The 15,203-nt window shown below is 49.0% G+C and overlaps 1 protein-coding gene across 1 annotated transcript in view; it reads left to right on the top strand.

Annotated features, from left to right (window-relative positions):
* The first annotated feature begins 2,961 nt into the window (after nucleotides 1-2,961).
* The window catches only part of LOC100616896 (zinc finger protein 665-like), a 31,286-nt gene continuing 19,044 nt past the window's right edge, over nucleotides 2,962-15,203 (top strand). Inside the window, exons 1-4 of the mRNA XM_056825596.1 lie at nucleotides 2,962-2,977; nucleotides 3,480-3,597; nucleotides 5,464-5,496; nucleotides 12,630-12,767. Of these exons, the coding sequence (XP_056681574.1) occupies nucleotides 12,660-12,767 (108 nt within the window). The 5' untranslated portion in view covers nucleotides 2,962-2,977; nucleotides 3,480-3,597; nucleotides 5,464-5,496; nucleotides 12,630-12,659. The remainder of the gene's footprint in view (nucleotides 2,978-3,479; nucleotides 3,598-5,463; nucleotides 5,497-12,629; nucleotides 12,768-15,203) is intronic.

Below are 15,203 nucleotides of genomic sequence, written 5' to 3'. Positions count from 1 at the left end.
TGGGAATCTTGACCCAGGCTGTCCCGTGGTTCTGAGTCACATGCTCCTGCCAGTCATCCTGCAGTCTTTCTTTACTTACTACAGATAACAGCCCTTATATATACCCTAAAGTACTGTCAAAGTAGGGTGGAGTAATTTAACATTCACATCCCCCCCCATTTTGTTAGACCAAGTATCTTCATTGTTAAAATCAGGAAATAGCTAAATTCAATCTTCATACCTCCCTGTACAGCTCTTCCTGATAATGGTCCAACAGGTGCCACTCCTGGACCAAGTCCACAGCCACATCCTTGAGTGTTATCCACCCCTAAACCAGCCAAAGTGAGGGACTTAGAGCCGAACCTTCAGAGTTCATATAGTGCAATCCCTCATCAACAGACTTGGAGGACACTGAAGCACACAAGAGATTTACACCAAACTGCTAACCTTGAAGAGTGTCAGAGCCAGCACTGGAGACCACTCACTCAGAGCCCAATGGGATACTGACAAAGGCATTTTGTGTCTGAAGGGAGAATGATGTTGTGAGAGTCAAACCTGGAGAAGTGACTTACTCTGAAATGCTTTTCCTTATGAAATAAGGGAGACAGTAAGTGCTTTCTGAGTGAGGGAGGAGATTCTATGGAGAAGAGGTGATCTGAAATTCCTCCATAAATGTCAGAGTTGATCTGATAAGAATACTTATCAGAGGCTGAGATACTCTTTATCTAGATGAAAGCATCAAGAGTAATATGACATCTGACCCGATTTCAGCTATGCGAGGATGGGCAGACTTGGGTAATATTGAGAGTTTGGGGATCCACTGGGTAGGATGTGCCACAGCCCAAACATCCTGTCTTTGATTTATGATAAAAGTCTTTGGTTAATGGAATATATTCATTTTATATTTAATCACCCAGAAGGAAGAATAAGTAGGTAGAGGAAAGGAAGGAGGGTTCGTCATAATAAAAGAGAACATTTTCTTAACTGAATTTGGGCACTGAGTTAATTCAAAGGAAAGACACTGACAGTGTAATGAGTGCAGTTCTCAAGAGGCAGAATTTCTTCACTTAAATAATTCATCGACTGAACCTTTCATGTGCTCAGTGGACTCTTTCCAAAATCTAAAATGAAGACAGTCATTCTCTCCTCTAGCACAGGTCTTTGGTCTTTCTCTCTCACTATATACACATATCACACACACACACACACACGTCTGCACATCTCCCTGGTGAGCTCCCCACTCAGTCTCTCCCCTGACAACTCAGATTCATAAATAGCCGCTGAGGAGGGGCCTTAGGAGACCTCAGCTCCTCCCTCATTACTTCATCCCAGGGGAAGCAGGCGCTTGGCCAGGTTAGAGAGAAATTTATTCCACGAAAATATCACAATTCAATGTTTATTTTCAAAAACAGTTTATTGATGAAAAACGAAGGGTCTTAAGTCTAAGTCTGTAACCATGGAAACCCGGGGATCCAGGGTCGAGAGAAGCTGAGAGGCTGACAGGAATAACTGACAAGGCGGAGGCCAGATCGGACAATAACATGCTACTAGCAGGGCAGGAAAAGTCCTCATTCAGACACAGCTAGAGCCAGAAGGCCAAAAGATTTCCGCTCCAAAGGAAAGCGGAGAAATCTGGACTCAACGGGAAGAATGCAGAGAACTCGGAAAGAAAACAGCTTCTTGTCTGGAACTTCTCTGCTCTGGCTGGTTCCTAGCAGCTTCCCACCCCCACCCCGCCCCCACCTCTGAAGTGCCCGGCATTCCTACACATCTGGATGGAAATCTCATCTGCAAGAAAACTGTTTAGATCTAATTTCCGTGTTTGATTTCCTACAATTGATCTTACAGTTGTTAAAGGAAAATTGTCTTCCTGTCTCTAGACTACTGATCATGAAGCCAGTGATGATGGGAGTTAGATCAGTTATTCCACTACTCGTGCATCGGATATCAATAACATGGACCAGGTGTGGAAGGGAAGGAGTTTGGGGTGTCCGATATAAAACCAGCTGATGGCATCAAAGCCTTCTGCTGCCCTGCAGGAGGAGCCGGGATGGTGGGACTCGCTGGCCTGAGGAGGTCCCAGAGACAAGCTCGGCCCTCCGGGGGCCCTTCGAGCCTGGGAAGATTTAGGCCAACCTGGAGCTCCCCGAGGACTGCGGCCCACACAGGCTCCTCTGCACGAGTCGTCCATTCTCTCCTCTTACCTACCTCGTGCTGGACTGATCAAAGGCTCCGACCCTGACCGAAGCCCGCTGCCCTCCTCTGCACGCTGCAGCCTGGCATGACCCGTCAGACACCCGCAAACACCTGCCCTGCTCTGGGGACAGGGGGGCACCTGCAGCTGCCACCCACCGCAGTGAAATTTCAGATCCTGAGCTCAGAAAAATGGCCCGGAGCCGTCTCTGACCCTCACAATGTCCTCCATGGAGGAACTGCAGAAACCCCCCAGGCCGGGCACAGCCGGGGCTCACCCAGCTCAGGGGGCTGCCCTGTCCCTGACTGGCCTTCAGGAACCAGAAGAGCCCTTGGATGGCCCCTTCCTGCCAGGCCCCGCCTCCCCGGCTCCCCCCCAGGCCTGCTCTCCTCCCTGGGGCAGCTCTCCTCGGCCAGCCCAGCCCCCTCCCCTGGCGGCCCTGTGCCCAACTCGGTGCCAGCCCTGCCAGGCTCTTCCTGCTGGGGCTGGGGAAGCCCAACGCTGTCTGTCACCCCCGCATTCCCAGCACCCACCAGGGAGGCCCTCCTATGGCCAGGGGGGAGGGGCTGTGAGCAGGGACTGTGGGGAGAAGCTCAGGGCCCGCCCTGGGAGGCCAGAACAAGGTACTGGATGTGCGGGGCAGCGTCCGCCCCGCCCCGCCCCCACCCCCTCTTTGGCTTCCTTCCACTCAAAAGCTGCACTGGCTGGATGGAGGGTTGCTGGGGAATGGGGGCATCAAGTGGGGGCGGGGAGAGCGGCCTGCCATTTCCTCGGAGCCCAACGTTAGGACTCCTTCCCTGGCAGGTGGGCAGAGATACCTCCGCTGCCCGCTGACCAGGCTCCTTCTTCCCTGGTCTGTTCTGCCCTGGTTGTCACCTTTGAGGTAGAGTCCAGACCACCCCTCCCCCAGCAGCCTCTCAGGTCCGGTGTGCGGGGAAGGGCAAAACCCCGCCACGGCTCTCGCTCCACTCAGAGCCGCCCGCCCCCGTACTACCGTGTTTGTCCCTTTCTCTGAGTCCCTTTAAGGTGATGGCAGACACCGAGACACCGCCATGACAGAGAGACTCAAAGGGAGACACTGGGAGAGCCCCTCCCCCAAGCACGCCATTACGCGTTTTGCCCCGCCCCTCCTACCCCGTTACGCGTGCGCAGCAGCTTCCGCCCACACTCCCCGCCTCGTTAACCGGGAACTGGTCTGTCTGGGTCTTCCGGGTCCCAACAGCAGAAAGTCTCGGCTGCCAGAGCAAGGAGCCCGGGCCGAGCGTGGCCCGTTGACTCCCTCCCCTCCTCCTCTCACACAACAAAGGTCCAAGACGCACCGCTCTAAGCCTTCCGGAAGCCGAGCCTGGCCAGGAGAGATTCCCTGCGTACCTGGAGGCTGCTGTAGGGGGCGGAGCCAAGAAGAGGGCGAAGACAGGAAACAGGTATTCCGGGATATGAATTCCTCCGAAGAGGGAGGGGCCAAGACTTACCCTAAGGCAGGACAAGGCATTCTGGGAAATGGAGTCCTCTTGCCCCTGGGTGCAGGGCGGGCAGAGGGACCAGCTATACGCTCACGGTCCCTAAGGCCTGGGGAGCTGCCGCCTTCGGCCCCGCCCACCCTTTTTTCCCTTCCAGCCCTGCCCTGCTGCTTCTTTGAGCTGGAAGCTGCTTCGGGATACAGCCTGGCCCACAGCAGGGGCCTCATAAATTTCCATGGATTGATTGATTGATTGACAGGCTGATCGGTGAATAGAGATTCCTCTTTCCCGAGGCCTGCAGAGGGATCCCCCCTTCTGTCAGGGAAGGAAACCGAGGCACGGGGCAGCCCCTGACAATCCATGCCCCTCCCACAGTTTCCCCTCCTCCAGGGATCTCTGAAAGTCCTTCTGCTCCTTGTGCTTTTTGGGGGGAGCCCGGGCCCCCCCCAAGGAGGGGCCAACCCTATCCCCAACTGCAGCAATCTGGGGAGGCAGCAGGGAGGGTGCAGCACCTCTGGGGGGTCCTTCTAGAGCTGCCAGCCCCCAGGAGGAGCCCTTTCCTGCAGGCACCCCCAGGCCTGGCTCCTGCCCTCCCCCCCGCAGGAAGGCCTTTCCCCCATGTTCTCTGGAGAAATGCTCTCCCGGGGGCATTGTCCCCGGGATCCGTCCCAGAGCCCCAGGTGGACGCCGCCCGCCCTGGGAAGCGCTGGGCACTGGGCTCTGGGAGAGCTGCCAGATATCGGGCCTCTGCCTGTGCTGATGGCTTTTCTGAGGACTTCCACAGTTCGGGGTCCCTCCCAGGTCACCGCGTCCATCGCCTCTGGGTCACGTCTCCAGGAGTCCTCCCGAATACTGGCTGCTCATCACAGTTACCCAGCTGTGGGAGCTTTCCAAGTTGTTGCTCCTTCACCGTTTCCGGTATCCCAGCTTTCCCTGAAAGGGCCCCTTGTTCATGGCCCAGGCATGTTCCGTCCGGCTCAGGCACACCTCGCCAGCCATTCTCCTCTGGAAGGAGCTCCTGCTTTAGCCTCCAGGACTTCGCCATAACCGAAGGAGCTGTCAGGAGCCCCTCGAGATGTCCTCTTGGTTGGCTGTCTTTGGGGGAACGTGGCCAGGAGTGTGTCCTGGAGTCACCTGGACACACAGTCTGGTGACTTGGGGTTCCACAGCTTGGCTAACGGGCCTGTTTCCCCCGGGAGCCCCCAACACGAGCCATTTTCTCTGGTCATCCATAATTTAGTCTGGCTGCGCATTCTGAATTCAGCCATGATTGTGTGGATTATCATGAAGGCCGTGAACTCTTCCAGAGAAATGCTATGAGCTGCTAGAAGTAAGGATGGCCCAAGGCCTGCTGCAGGTTGCTTCCTGTACCTGGGAGAGTGGGAGGAGAGGCTACAAGGGTAATGGCAGGACCCTTTGGAGCCAGTTGCTGGGGTCATACCCTATCAGCATGGTTGGAATTGGCACATCGCTTGGCCATGAGGGAGAAGCTTTTCGAAACCATATTTTCAGGGCACCACAAAGCCCCCTCCTCACACCAGGATCTCTTGTCTCCAAGCCTGACTCTCAATCCATTGAAGCACCATGCTGGACCCCCTGTCCCTCCCCCTCCAACCCTCACCTCTTTTCTAGATCAATGGATAGACAGACACACAGAGATCTCCCTTCAAGGGGGGAGGGGGGCGCCTGTGAAAAATATGTAGAAATTTATTGTTTAAAATTGTTTTAAAATTTAGATGAATATTTTAGTTTCACATTTTATTGGAGTAGAAACTTCACTTTGAGAAAAACAACAGGATTGCTCTCTTTCCCCTCAAAACTCGAATCCAGAAGATCAGCTTCCCAGTTTTGAGAAAAGGTGAAGTAAGTACATTGTGCTTTTTATTTTGAAATTTTTGATTGATTTTTATTTTTTCATTGTTTTTTAATTAATTAAGAATATTGTTCATGGTTCCATGATTCATGTTTTCTTCCTTTCCTCTGAATTCCCCCCACCCATAGCTGACAAGTAATTCCACTGGGTTATACATGCATTATTGATCTAAATGTATCTCTATGCTATTCATATTTGTAAGAGTGATTATTTAAAGTCATCTTGCTGAATCTCATCCTCATGAATCCATGAGATAAATCTTGTTATTCTTCTGCTTTTCTACTGCCACAGTTCTTCCTCTGAATGTAGATAGCATCTTTCTCATAATCCCTCGGAATTATCCTAGATCATTGCATTGCTGCTAGTAGAGAAGTCCATTACATTGAATTGTGCCACAGTGTATCAATCTCTGTGAATAATGTTGTCCTGGTTCTGCTCCTTTTTGCTCTACATCAGTTCATGGAGCTGTGACAAGGAAATCACTTTAAAAGGCTGATATATATTAATTTAAGGTCGCCAAGGAATTCAGCTATGTAATTCCTAAATGAAAACTCAAGTCAGCAATCAACCTTTTATGGAGTTTAATTACAAACAGGAGGAAGAAAAAGGTATTAGAGAGAGAGAGAGAGAGGGAGAGAGAAAGGGGAGAGAAGGGAATAGGGCTTAAATACCCCTTCTGTTTAGGCTGGGCCAAAAGGCCCAAGCCCTTAGATGGCTGAGGCAAAGAAAAGAGATCAGTCCCTATCACTCACGTGACCAAAATGGAGAAACAATCTCAGGGGCCTCCACCTCCAGCTTCCTTCAGAGCAAACTTCTCAGAGCACCTCTCCAACTAACCACCCTTCAGTCCTCAGACCCCTCTATCTTTAAGGAAACCATCCAAGTTCCCTCCCCTCAGTTCTCACATCTACCAATCACTGTCCATCATTTTCCCTGTGCCAATGGTGGCTCTACCTTAACCCAGGACCGCCCAGAAGTCTGTGGCTTTGCACATGTCTCTTGAAGGTCATATTCTCAAATAATTAAATCTTGATCCTTTGCTACAGCCCTTCCTAAATCCTGTTACCCTGAGTAGGGTGGAGATTGGAATAATTAAATTTTGGTCTATGCTGCAGCCCTTTCCATTGTTCAGCAAAAGGTTTCTGTCCTAAAGTAATCTTAAGAAGGGAGGAGAAGGAACCTCCCTTGCCAATGGGGTTCACATTCCAATAGAGTTCCCACTAAGAAATTTTCCAAGTATGAAATTTCCCAATGGTGAAATTTCCAACATTTATAAGTCTAAGAAATTTTAAGGTTTACAGAGCCTTTCCAATTTCTCAAAAATTAACAATTCACCTAACTATTGAACTCTCTTAAGGTCTAATGAATATACAGAAAAGCAAGGTTGTATAATTTTTCACTTAGCAAATACAGCCTTGATTTTGTTATATCTTAAAACTGAATACTTTTCCAAAGAAAATTGCTTTAATTAATAAGTTTTGACTAAACTTCTAAGTCATGTTTTCCCCTGCTCTGTAATCTCTCTCTGATAATAGGAAGAGACACAAAGGCTTCTTTTAGAAACACCTGAAATAAGTGGCTGGGACCCAGGTGTCCTGATTTCCTGGGCTATTTTCCCAGAGGATCCACTGAGAAAAAGCCCCTTAGGCAAGAATAACAAGATAAAGATTAAGACCCCCCCAAAGAGTACAAATGTTTCCAGGTTGGAGAAGGTTAAATAGTGGGAGCAAGAGTTAGTCTGGAGTGCAGATTGCAGGAAGGACAGAGATGCCTTCCTAGGGATTTGGGGGATGTTTGGGAGAATCAGGAGGTCTGTAGGGTATGTTTGTCCTAATTTGGAAGAAGCTGAGTCTAGAAAGCTGGCAGAAGGCAAGAGATTGTACTCAGAAGGAGGAGGATATGAGATCCACAGCTGAGATAGGGTTAGGGTTGGAGGGAGTTTGGGGGAGGAGGAGCCTTGCAGATGACCAGCCTGTTGGTTGATTTCTCAGGTGGAATTTGAGCCCTGGGGTGGAGTTTGCAGGCCTGGGAGGAGCCTGGGATGCCAGTGGCCCAGGCATTTTGGAGTCAGGTTGGGACCTTTGAGAACAGGAAGATCTTCCCAGAGTGCAGTGACTGAAAACTTGAACCACAGGAACTGAGATCAAACTTTCTTCTTTTTCTGGGGCCCCAGACATTAGTCTTCCATTGGAAACAAAGTCCCTCTGCCTTCTTGCCTTGCAACTGAGATCCTTCTACCTTCTGGAAGCCATCCCTGTGCATGCAGGTCCTAGGTAGGTCTAAGCCAGGAAGCCATGTGGCTGCTTTTTCCTTTCACTTTCATCCTCCCTGTCTAACCACATGGTGAGTGTTCACTGGGGCTGATGGGAGCCCTTGTACCTCCCCCAATTGCCTCTCTGGCCAGCTCTCCTTTGCTATTTCTTTTCCAGGTTCCCTACCACATCCCTAATGTCCCAGGACACTGTCCTCAGGATGACCATTGGGTCACATTTCAGACTTCTCCCATGCAGACTCAGGAGCACTGCCTCTAACCTCCCCACCAGGACCCAGGTGGCCTGTTTCCCTGCCAGGTGCTCCTGTTCAGAGATTCCATCATCCTACCCAAGACCCAGGCTCTCTGAATGGAGTTCTGCTTCTTTTTCTCCAGTACTTCACTAGGACCCAAGCACCAAAGCTTTTAAGGAAGGTGCCTTAACTGGACCTATGGCTCTCCTGCAGACTCCCTTTCAAATCCCAGGCCTTGAGCTTCCTGTCTCCAGTTTCCCTCCAGAAAACCAGCCTCCAAGCTAAGCTCCAAAACAGGGTCCCAGGAGTCCTCCCCAGCTCCTGTTTAGAGCCTGGGACCAACATCCTGCTTTCCCAGGCTCAGCTGCCCTCCTGGAACTCTTCTGGCATTGGGATGTCTCCTCCTCCTCTCCAAGCTCAGTTACAGGGTCCTCCTTTGCCTCCCAGCCCCTTCCTTGCCCAGGCCTCCTGCTTCCTGCCTCCCTTCTCAGAGCCCTCAGTGAGCCTTCCAGGGAAGAGAATCCCAGCCAGGGTTGTGTCTCCCAGCCTCAGGCTTCCCTGGTCATTCCTGGCAGCCCCATCCCAGAGCCCTCCTGGTCCTCAGCCTTCCCCAGCTCCCTCCCTCCTAGACCAGGCAGTTGCTCTGTGGCCTGGATCCTGTTTGGGTGAGAGTTGGGCAGAGGGGCTGCAGGGAGGGCAGAGGAGGAGCTCTGACTGGGGGTCCTGGAGCCTCTCACTGCTGTAACAGTTAAAATTTAGGAATACTGGGGAGACTGAGGCAGGTAGAAATTAGTTTCTCTTTGCAAGGAGTATTATATTTTTTAGAGGTTTATTGAAGATTAAGGATTAAAGAAAATACAGGATAAGAGACATGTGTCTAGGCCATAGAGAGGCCTAGACACAATCTCACCTACATTATGGACAAAAAAGCCACGCCTGCCCCCAAAGTGGAAGTCCAAGAGCCCCTCTCAAAAGCCTTTGAATCAGCTTAAATACCTTCTCGATCTCGGCCCAGGTGAGATTACAAGGCATTCTGGGGTAGTGGAGCAAAGGCTCGTGGGGATTGTAGTCCTGTATTCGAGTCTATTTTTTACATTTTCCCGTTTGATCATTTTTGGAAAAATTAATTTTTCCCCAAAAGGATCATAAAAACATAATAAACTTAAAAGATTACAATAATGTGAGGATAAGAGAAAAAAAAGAATAAAAACAATAATTGCTGAACACATTGACAAAAAGCCGTTAGGGGGCAGTCCCCTTTGGCATGAAAGTATACATACAAATAAATGTTCAATCAACCACACCCAAAGTTCAATTTTGTGCAACTTGTGGTCTGGAGTTTTCTTCATGGTGGCTTCTCCAACAGTTCAGTTCTGGATTCAGAGAGGTAGCATCTTCTTTACCTAAACTTCTTCTCAAAAGGAATTTAAACTTTGCAATTTACAATAATATTTTTTTACATTTCCCCGTGTTGTGGGTGATTGAAAGATACAGAATCAGTTAGGGATGCATGGCTGAGGTATGAGATATATGAATCAATTGGCAAGAGAAATTAAAAAGACATCAGAAAAATCAAAAAGAAAAGAAAAATTTCTGGATGAAAATATAGACTATCAAAGTCTTATGTGTAAAAATTCCAGGTAGAAGAAAAATAAATATAACAGGTCCTTGAATCAGGGCCCAATCAAGATACTAAGTAATGATGCATTTACCCAGTCAGTATCCAGGACTACAGAAAGGTACCACACTATGAGAGGCAGAAAAGAAAGGGACCAGATTATAGAAGCCAAGTAGGAGCCAAGGTTTTGGGGATACTCGTCTGTGAGTATCTTCAGAGTGAGTGTGGACACAAGGAAAGCCTATGTCTTAACACATGTTAAACACAGTAACCTTGAATCTTCACACTAGGTTCAAGACCTTTGTATTGGCCTAGAAGTGCATCAATTCATCCTGGATTGGCCTTTCTTTGGCTCTGTGAAATGGCTCTTGTGTGTGCATCTTGTCCTGGAATCAGACAGAATCATTAAGCAAAGTCCCATAATTTATTTAAGTAATTAGTGGCATCGTTTTTATAGTCACAAGCTTTTTGGGCATGCTTTGACAAGTGTATCTTACACTTGTAGTACTGAAAAATCAAAAGGTTAAAGAGAATCTTAATGCTGGTGACATGTGCTTGAAATATAAAAAGGAGAGAAAAAATAAAACCTGAAAAAAGTATATTGCACATGCAAGAAAAATATAATAATAAAAGAGCTTTTAAGAAAATTCAAAAATATAGCTTATAATCATTGACACTCTGTGACAGCTAAGAAAATATAAAATTAGCAAGACGTTCTCACCAAAAATGAGATCCATTTCCTCTTCATATCTGGCCATGATCACTGTGAGTAGAAGGCAAATGAATTGAACAAGGTTAACAATTTTTTCATCTTTAAAAATACAGTAGTACAAATATGTAGATATCAAAATCCCCCAAATTCTCAATAGCCCAATCAATTACAATAGCAAACAAACACACTTTCATATTTCACATAAGTTGCTGTATGATATATTTAAAACCTCTGAATTGATGGACATTTGTCACAATTTTTACAAACAGAGCAATCCTTCAACCTTGGTAATAAACATATTTTTAAACAAAGTAAAACTCATCTTGGGTTTAGAACATAATCAAGAAATCTATATATCAATTCTGGTAGAAGTAGCGAGCTGAAGAGTATAAATAAAGGGGTGCTCCTTTTTGGAGGCTTTTAGGGATACAAATGCCCTGAGATTAACTGCCCAACTTCCATTCACATGTGGGAAGTTTGAGGGTTATAAAATGTATTTCACTTCAGCTAATGGGCCTTAGGGCAGGCAAAAATAACCAGATTGTAAAAAAAAAATTCCAAAAATCATATTTAAAAAACCCTTAAAATTAAATCATTTGAGGTATTTAGCACATTAAATTTTTCAAGGTTGTTAATACAATTATAACCAGTTCTGAAGTCCATCTATCCTCAGCAAAATAGAAAAAAAGCTGTTTTTTCATATATGGGCTTATTCACAATAATATTTGTTCAATAGTTATAGGGAGAAAACAACAGAATTTGAAAACTCAGTACATTCAAAATAAATTCAATCAACCTTCAGTTCAAGCAGAATAATATTGAATCCAGTAATATATGAACTTAAAATCACAAAGTTAAAGCATAACAAAAAATGCAATAGAATACAGAGATTTTTATAAACCATTGGAGTCTGAAATGCCTTAGAATATAGCCTTTAGTCTTTAAAATTCCTTAGGTGTGTGTTTATCCATTTAAATATCTATTGTCTGAAGGCAGAGTAGTAAGAGCTAGGCAAAGGGTTTCAAGGGACCCGTCCAGGGCCCCATAGCTGGAAAGTATCTGAGGCCAGATTTTAACCCAGGACAATGCTCTCAGTGCCCTGAACCATGCATTTGACTCCCCAAAGTTGAATCTTTGGGCTGTATCTTTCTTCTGGCATGCAGGTGAAGTCAATGCTATTACCAGAACAGTCAAAAAGTATCTTTTTACACAGCCCATTGCTTTTGTAAGTTTTTGTTTGAAAAAAATCTGTTTTTTCTCTCTAGTCTCTCTTTCAGCTCTCCCCTGATATGATCCTTCCTCCTGCCCCAGTCCACGTGGAGCCTAGGCCACCCACATGGAGCCAATACCCCCAGCCACGTGGAGGCTTAGCCTAAGGGAAAATTGCCCGGTCTCCTTTCCCTCTCTTGTCTCCCCTCCGCCCATGTGGCCAATACTGTTACCAGCTGGTCACAATGAGTCCTCAGCAATCTTCTCCAAAGATCTGGGTGATGAGCCGGCTGGGGTCACGCTTGTGGGTCTGGGGCTGGGGTGATGAGCCATCTGGGTTGGAGGCCAGATGGTTGAGAGACAGACCACCGGGGTGGGTTGGGCCGGGAGCTGGAGTCCCTCTCAGGCATCAGGTGAGAGGCCAGGAGCAGAAGCAGGAGCCGGAGAGGGCAGGCAGGAGCTGATCAAGATGGTTTTCTAAAGAGCATCTCTGATAACTGTGGCTTTAAAAAAATCATTCTAAAAAATTTGAGAAGTTCTCATCCAATCTAGTGGTCGCCAACTGTAACAGTTAAAATTTAGGAATACTGGGGAGACTGAGGCAGGTAGAAATTAGTTTCTCTCTCCAAGGAGTATTATATTTTTTAGAGGTTTATTGAAGATTAAGGATTAAAGAAAATACAGGATAAGAGACACGTGTCCAGGCCATAGAGAGGCCTAGACACAACCTCACCTACATTATGGACAAAAAAGCCACATCTGCCCCAAACGGAAGTCCAAGAGCCCCTCTCAAAAGCCTTTGAATCAGCTTAAATACCTTCTTGATCTCAGCCCAGGTGAGATTACAAGGCATTCTGGGGAAGTGGAGCAAAGGCTCATGGGGATTGTAGTCCTGTATTCGAGTCTATTTTTTACACTCCTCCCCTCCCATCTGGGATCCCAAAGCCCTTTCTGCCTCCTGGTCTCTGCAGGAGGATGGGCAGAAGAGGAGTAAGAGAGGGAGGGGGGAGTCTTCCTGCTCAGAGCACCTTCCTGTCCCTGCCTCACCTCCTTTCTTGTCCTCCCCCTGGACCCTGAAGGCTCTCCCTGCTGGACCTCAGCCTGCCTCAATGCCTGCAGCCAGCCTCCTGCCCAGGAAGAGGAGACAAAGAGCTTGCAGAGGACCCAGGACTAGAGCCAGAGGGGTGGCCCCTGGGAGCCCCGGCCCCCCAGCCCAGGTGAGTGCAGTGTGCCCAGGGCTGAGCCCCAGAGGCCTGGGTAGGCAGCTGCCAGTGTGGTGCCCGGGATGGTTTCTGCCCACAGATAGACAGGCAGTGGGATGGGGTGGGAGCACCAGCGCCCTGCTCTCTGCTGCTGCTTTTCAGGGTCACTCCTGGCACTCTGGCCCTTCCTTGATCCCCTCAGACCCCCCAAGGCTGCTCTCCCCCCTTTGCCTCCTCAATGCTCCCTCCTTATGGCTCACCGACAAGGACAGCCTCTTCCCTCTTTAGTCTGTTCCTTAGACTCCATGTGTGCTCTGTGCATGCCTAGCACACGTGTGCAAACACACACACACACACACACAGAGCTTCTCACCCACCTGGTTCTTTGGGCCAGGCTCTGCCTTCTGACAACTGGACCTCAGGGAAAGCCCTTCACATCTGGGTCCTCTCTGGGCAGGCGTAGAGCAGAGCCCTGAAAGTTTCCCAGCTCTTGTCCTTCTCAGGGTCCTCCTCAGAGCAGACTTTGCCCTCCCCAGGGCTCTCTGACTGCCTCCCCTTTGCCATGGCTCAGCTCAAGTGGAAAAGCACTGAGGAAGGGAAGGGGCTCTGTGGGGACCTGCTGGAGCAGCCCAGGAAGGAGGAACCAGGCCCTGCCCCCCAAGAGCTCCCAGTCTAGTGGGGGGACAAGTGTCCAAGGCCGTGTCTACACTGGCCCTGCAGAATACGGGAGGGACTCTCAGAGGGAGGCTGCGCCCATGCTGGGGGCCAGGAGCTCTGTTCTGAGGGTCAGACATGAGCTGAGCTTGGAAGAAGGAAGCCAGGAGGCCCAGGCAGGAGGGAAAACATTCTAGCTTGAGGGAAGCCATTGGAGATGCCCAGAGCCAGGGGCTGGAGGGTCCAGGTCAGGCTCAGCCAGGAGGCCTGTGTCCCTGGTCAGAGGAGAGGAAGAAGGGACTTGAGGATGTTCAGGGGTGTCTGCAGGGGTCTCCTCTGAGCCTGTCCTGAAATGATGAGGCTCCCCGGTGGCAAGAGGCTGAATGGGGCCGCCCAGGACCCAGCCGGACAGGCGCAACCCAGACAGTGTTTGGCTCTGACCTCCTCCTTCCTGGCTTCTGGCCCTGGGTGCCCCCTCCTGAGTCTGCAGCTTCCTCTAATGGGGGACCGTCTGCCCCCCATTTCCTCCATCCCCCTCCTTAAAGGAGGAAGAAGAGAGTCATGGAGGGACGTCTGGACGTGCCCCGGGAGGGCCCTTTGGCGATGAGTCCCCAGAGGAGGCAGCAGAAGGCACAAGGAAAGCCCAGACTGAAGGCAGACCTGTGAGCAGGACAAGCGCAGCAGCCACGTCCAGGCCATCTCAGAGAGCAGATTCCGGCCTGGCAGGAGAAAAGACAGGAAGGATCTACTGCTCATCCCAAGAAGGAGACAGGAAGCAGCACAGGAACAAGGGAGGAGATTGGGGAAGGACAGAAGCCCTCCTGGGAAAGAGCCATCCAGCAGTGTGCAGGTGCCCCGAGGGCCGGAGAGAGTAGCAGGGAAGGGGAGCAGCCAGAGAAATGGAGTTTGCTATCAGCAAGGCTCTTGCTCAGGCTCAGGCCAAGATGGAGGCAGAGAGGCCTTCGATGGCCTCAGATGGCCCTGCAGGGGAAACTGAGTCAAGAGGGCCTTCCTTGGCCCCCAGCACTGCCAGTCTCCCTCTGAGAGTCCCTTCCTGCAGGGCCAGTGTAGACACGGCTGCTGACATTTGTTCCTCCGTTAGACTGGGAGCTCCTGGGGGGCAGGGCCTGGTTCCAGGGACAGTAGCAGTGCCAGGAGCAGCCTTTTGGGAAGTAATCCATCCCGATGGGCTCTTTGACTCTTCAGAAGGGATTTGGTATTCAACCCTGAAAGGGAACTCTAATATTATTCTACCAAGTAAGTAAACCGAATCTCCGTCCATTTTATTGGGGTGGAAGTTGTCATCTGCGCCCTGTTGGTTAGATTCTATCTTTCAGTGAACCTCTTGACCTTTCATTCTTACACCTTCCGTAATATAGACTCGACCTTTCCTCATCCGGGGTACAAATAAGACTTCATTCATATTTTATTTCAATCTCTTCATGTGATCAGACTCAGATACATGTTTTTTACAATTTCCTTGTTTGGAATGGCAAAGTATGAATTTAAAGAAAAAGGAGAGTAAATAGGAACATGATGGACCTTTGGCCCGGCTTATAGAGAAAAAGTTTGCAGTGGCTCAGGTGACTTTATAACGCTGTGTATTCAGTATAATTCAGAAGTCCCTGCAGTCCCAAGTTAATTAAGAAATACCTGGGAGTTATCATTTTGGAATCTTGGGAGGTGATCAACAAATTCCTTAAATGTCTATTCTACCCACTATTTCTAGAAGACTCTTAATTTAATCATAACTTTCAGGTAGTCAATGATTCTTAGGTTATTTCTCCTTGAACTATG

The sequence above is a fragment of the Monodelphis domestica genome, chromosome 4 (genome assembly GCF_027887165.1).
Source record: "Monodelphis domestica isolate mMonDom1 chromosome 4, mMonDom1.pri, whole genome shotgun sequence".
Lineage (NCBI taxonomy): Eukaryota > Metazoa > Chordata > Mammalia > Didelphimorphia > Didelphidae > Monodelphis > Monodelphis domestica.
This window is presented reverse-complemented; position numbering and strand designations above follow the sequence as displayed.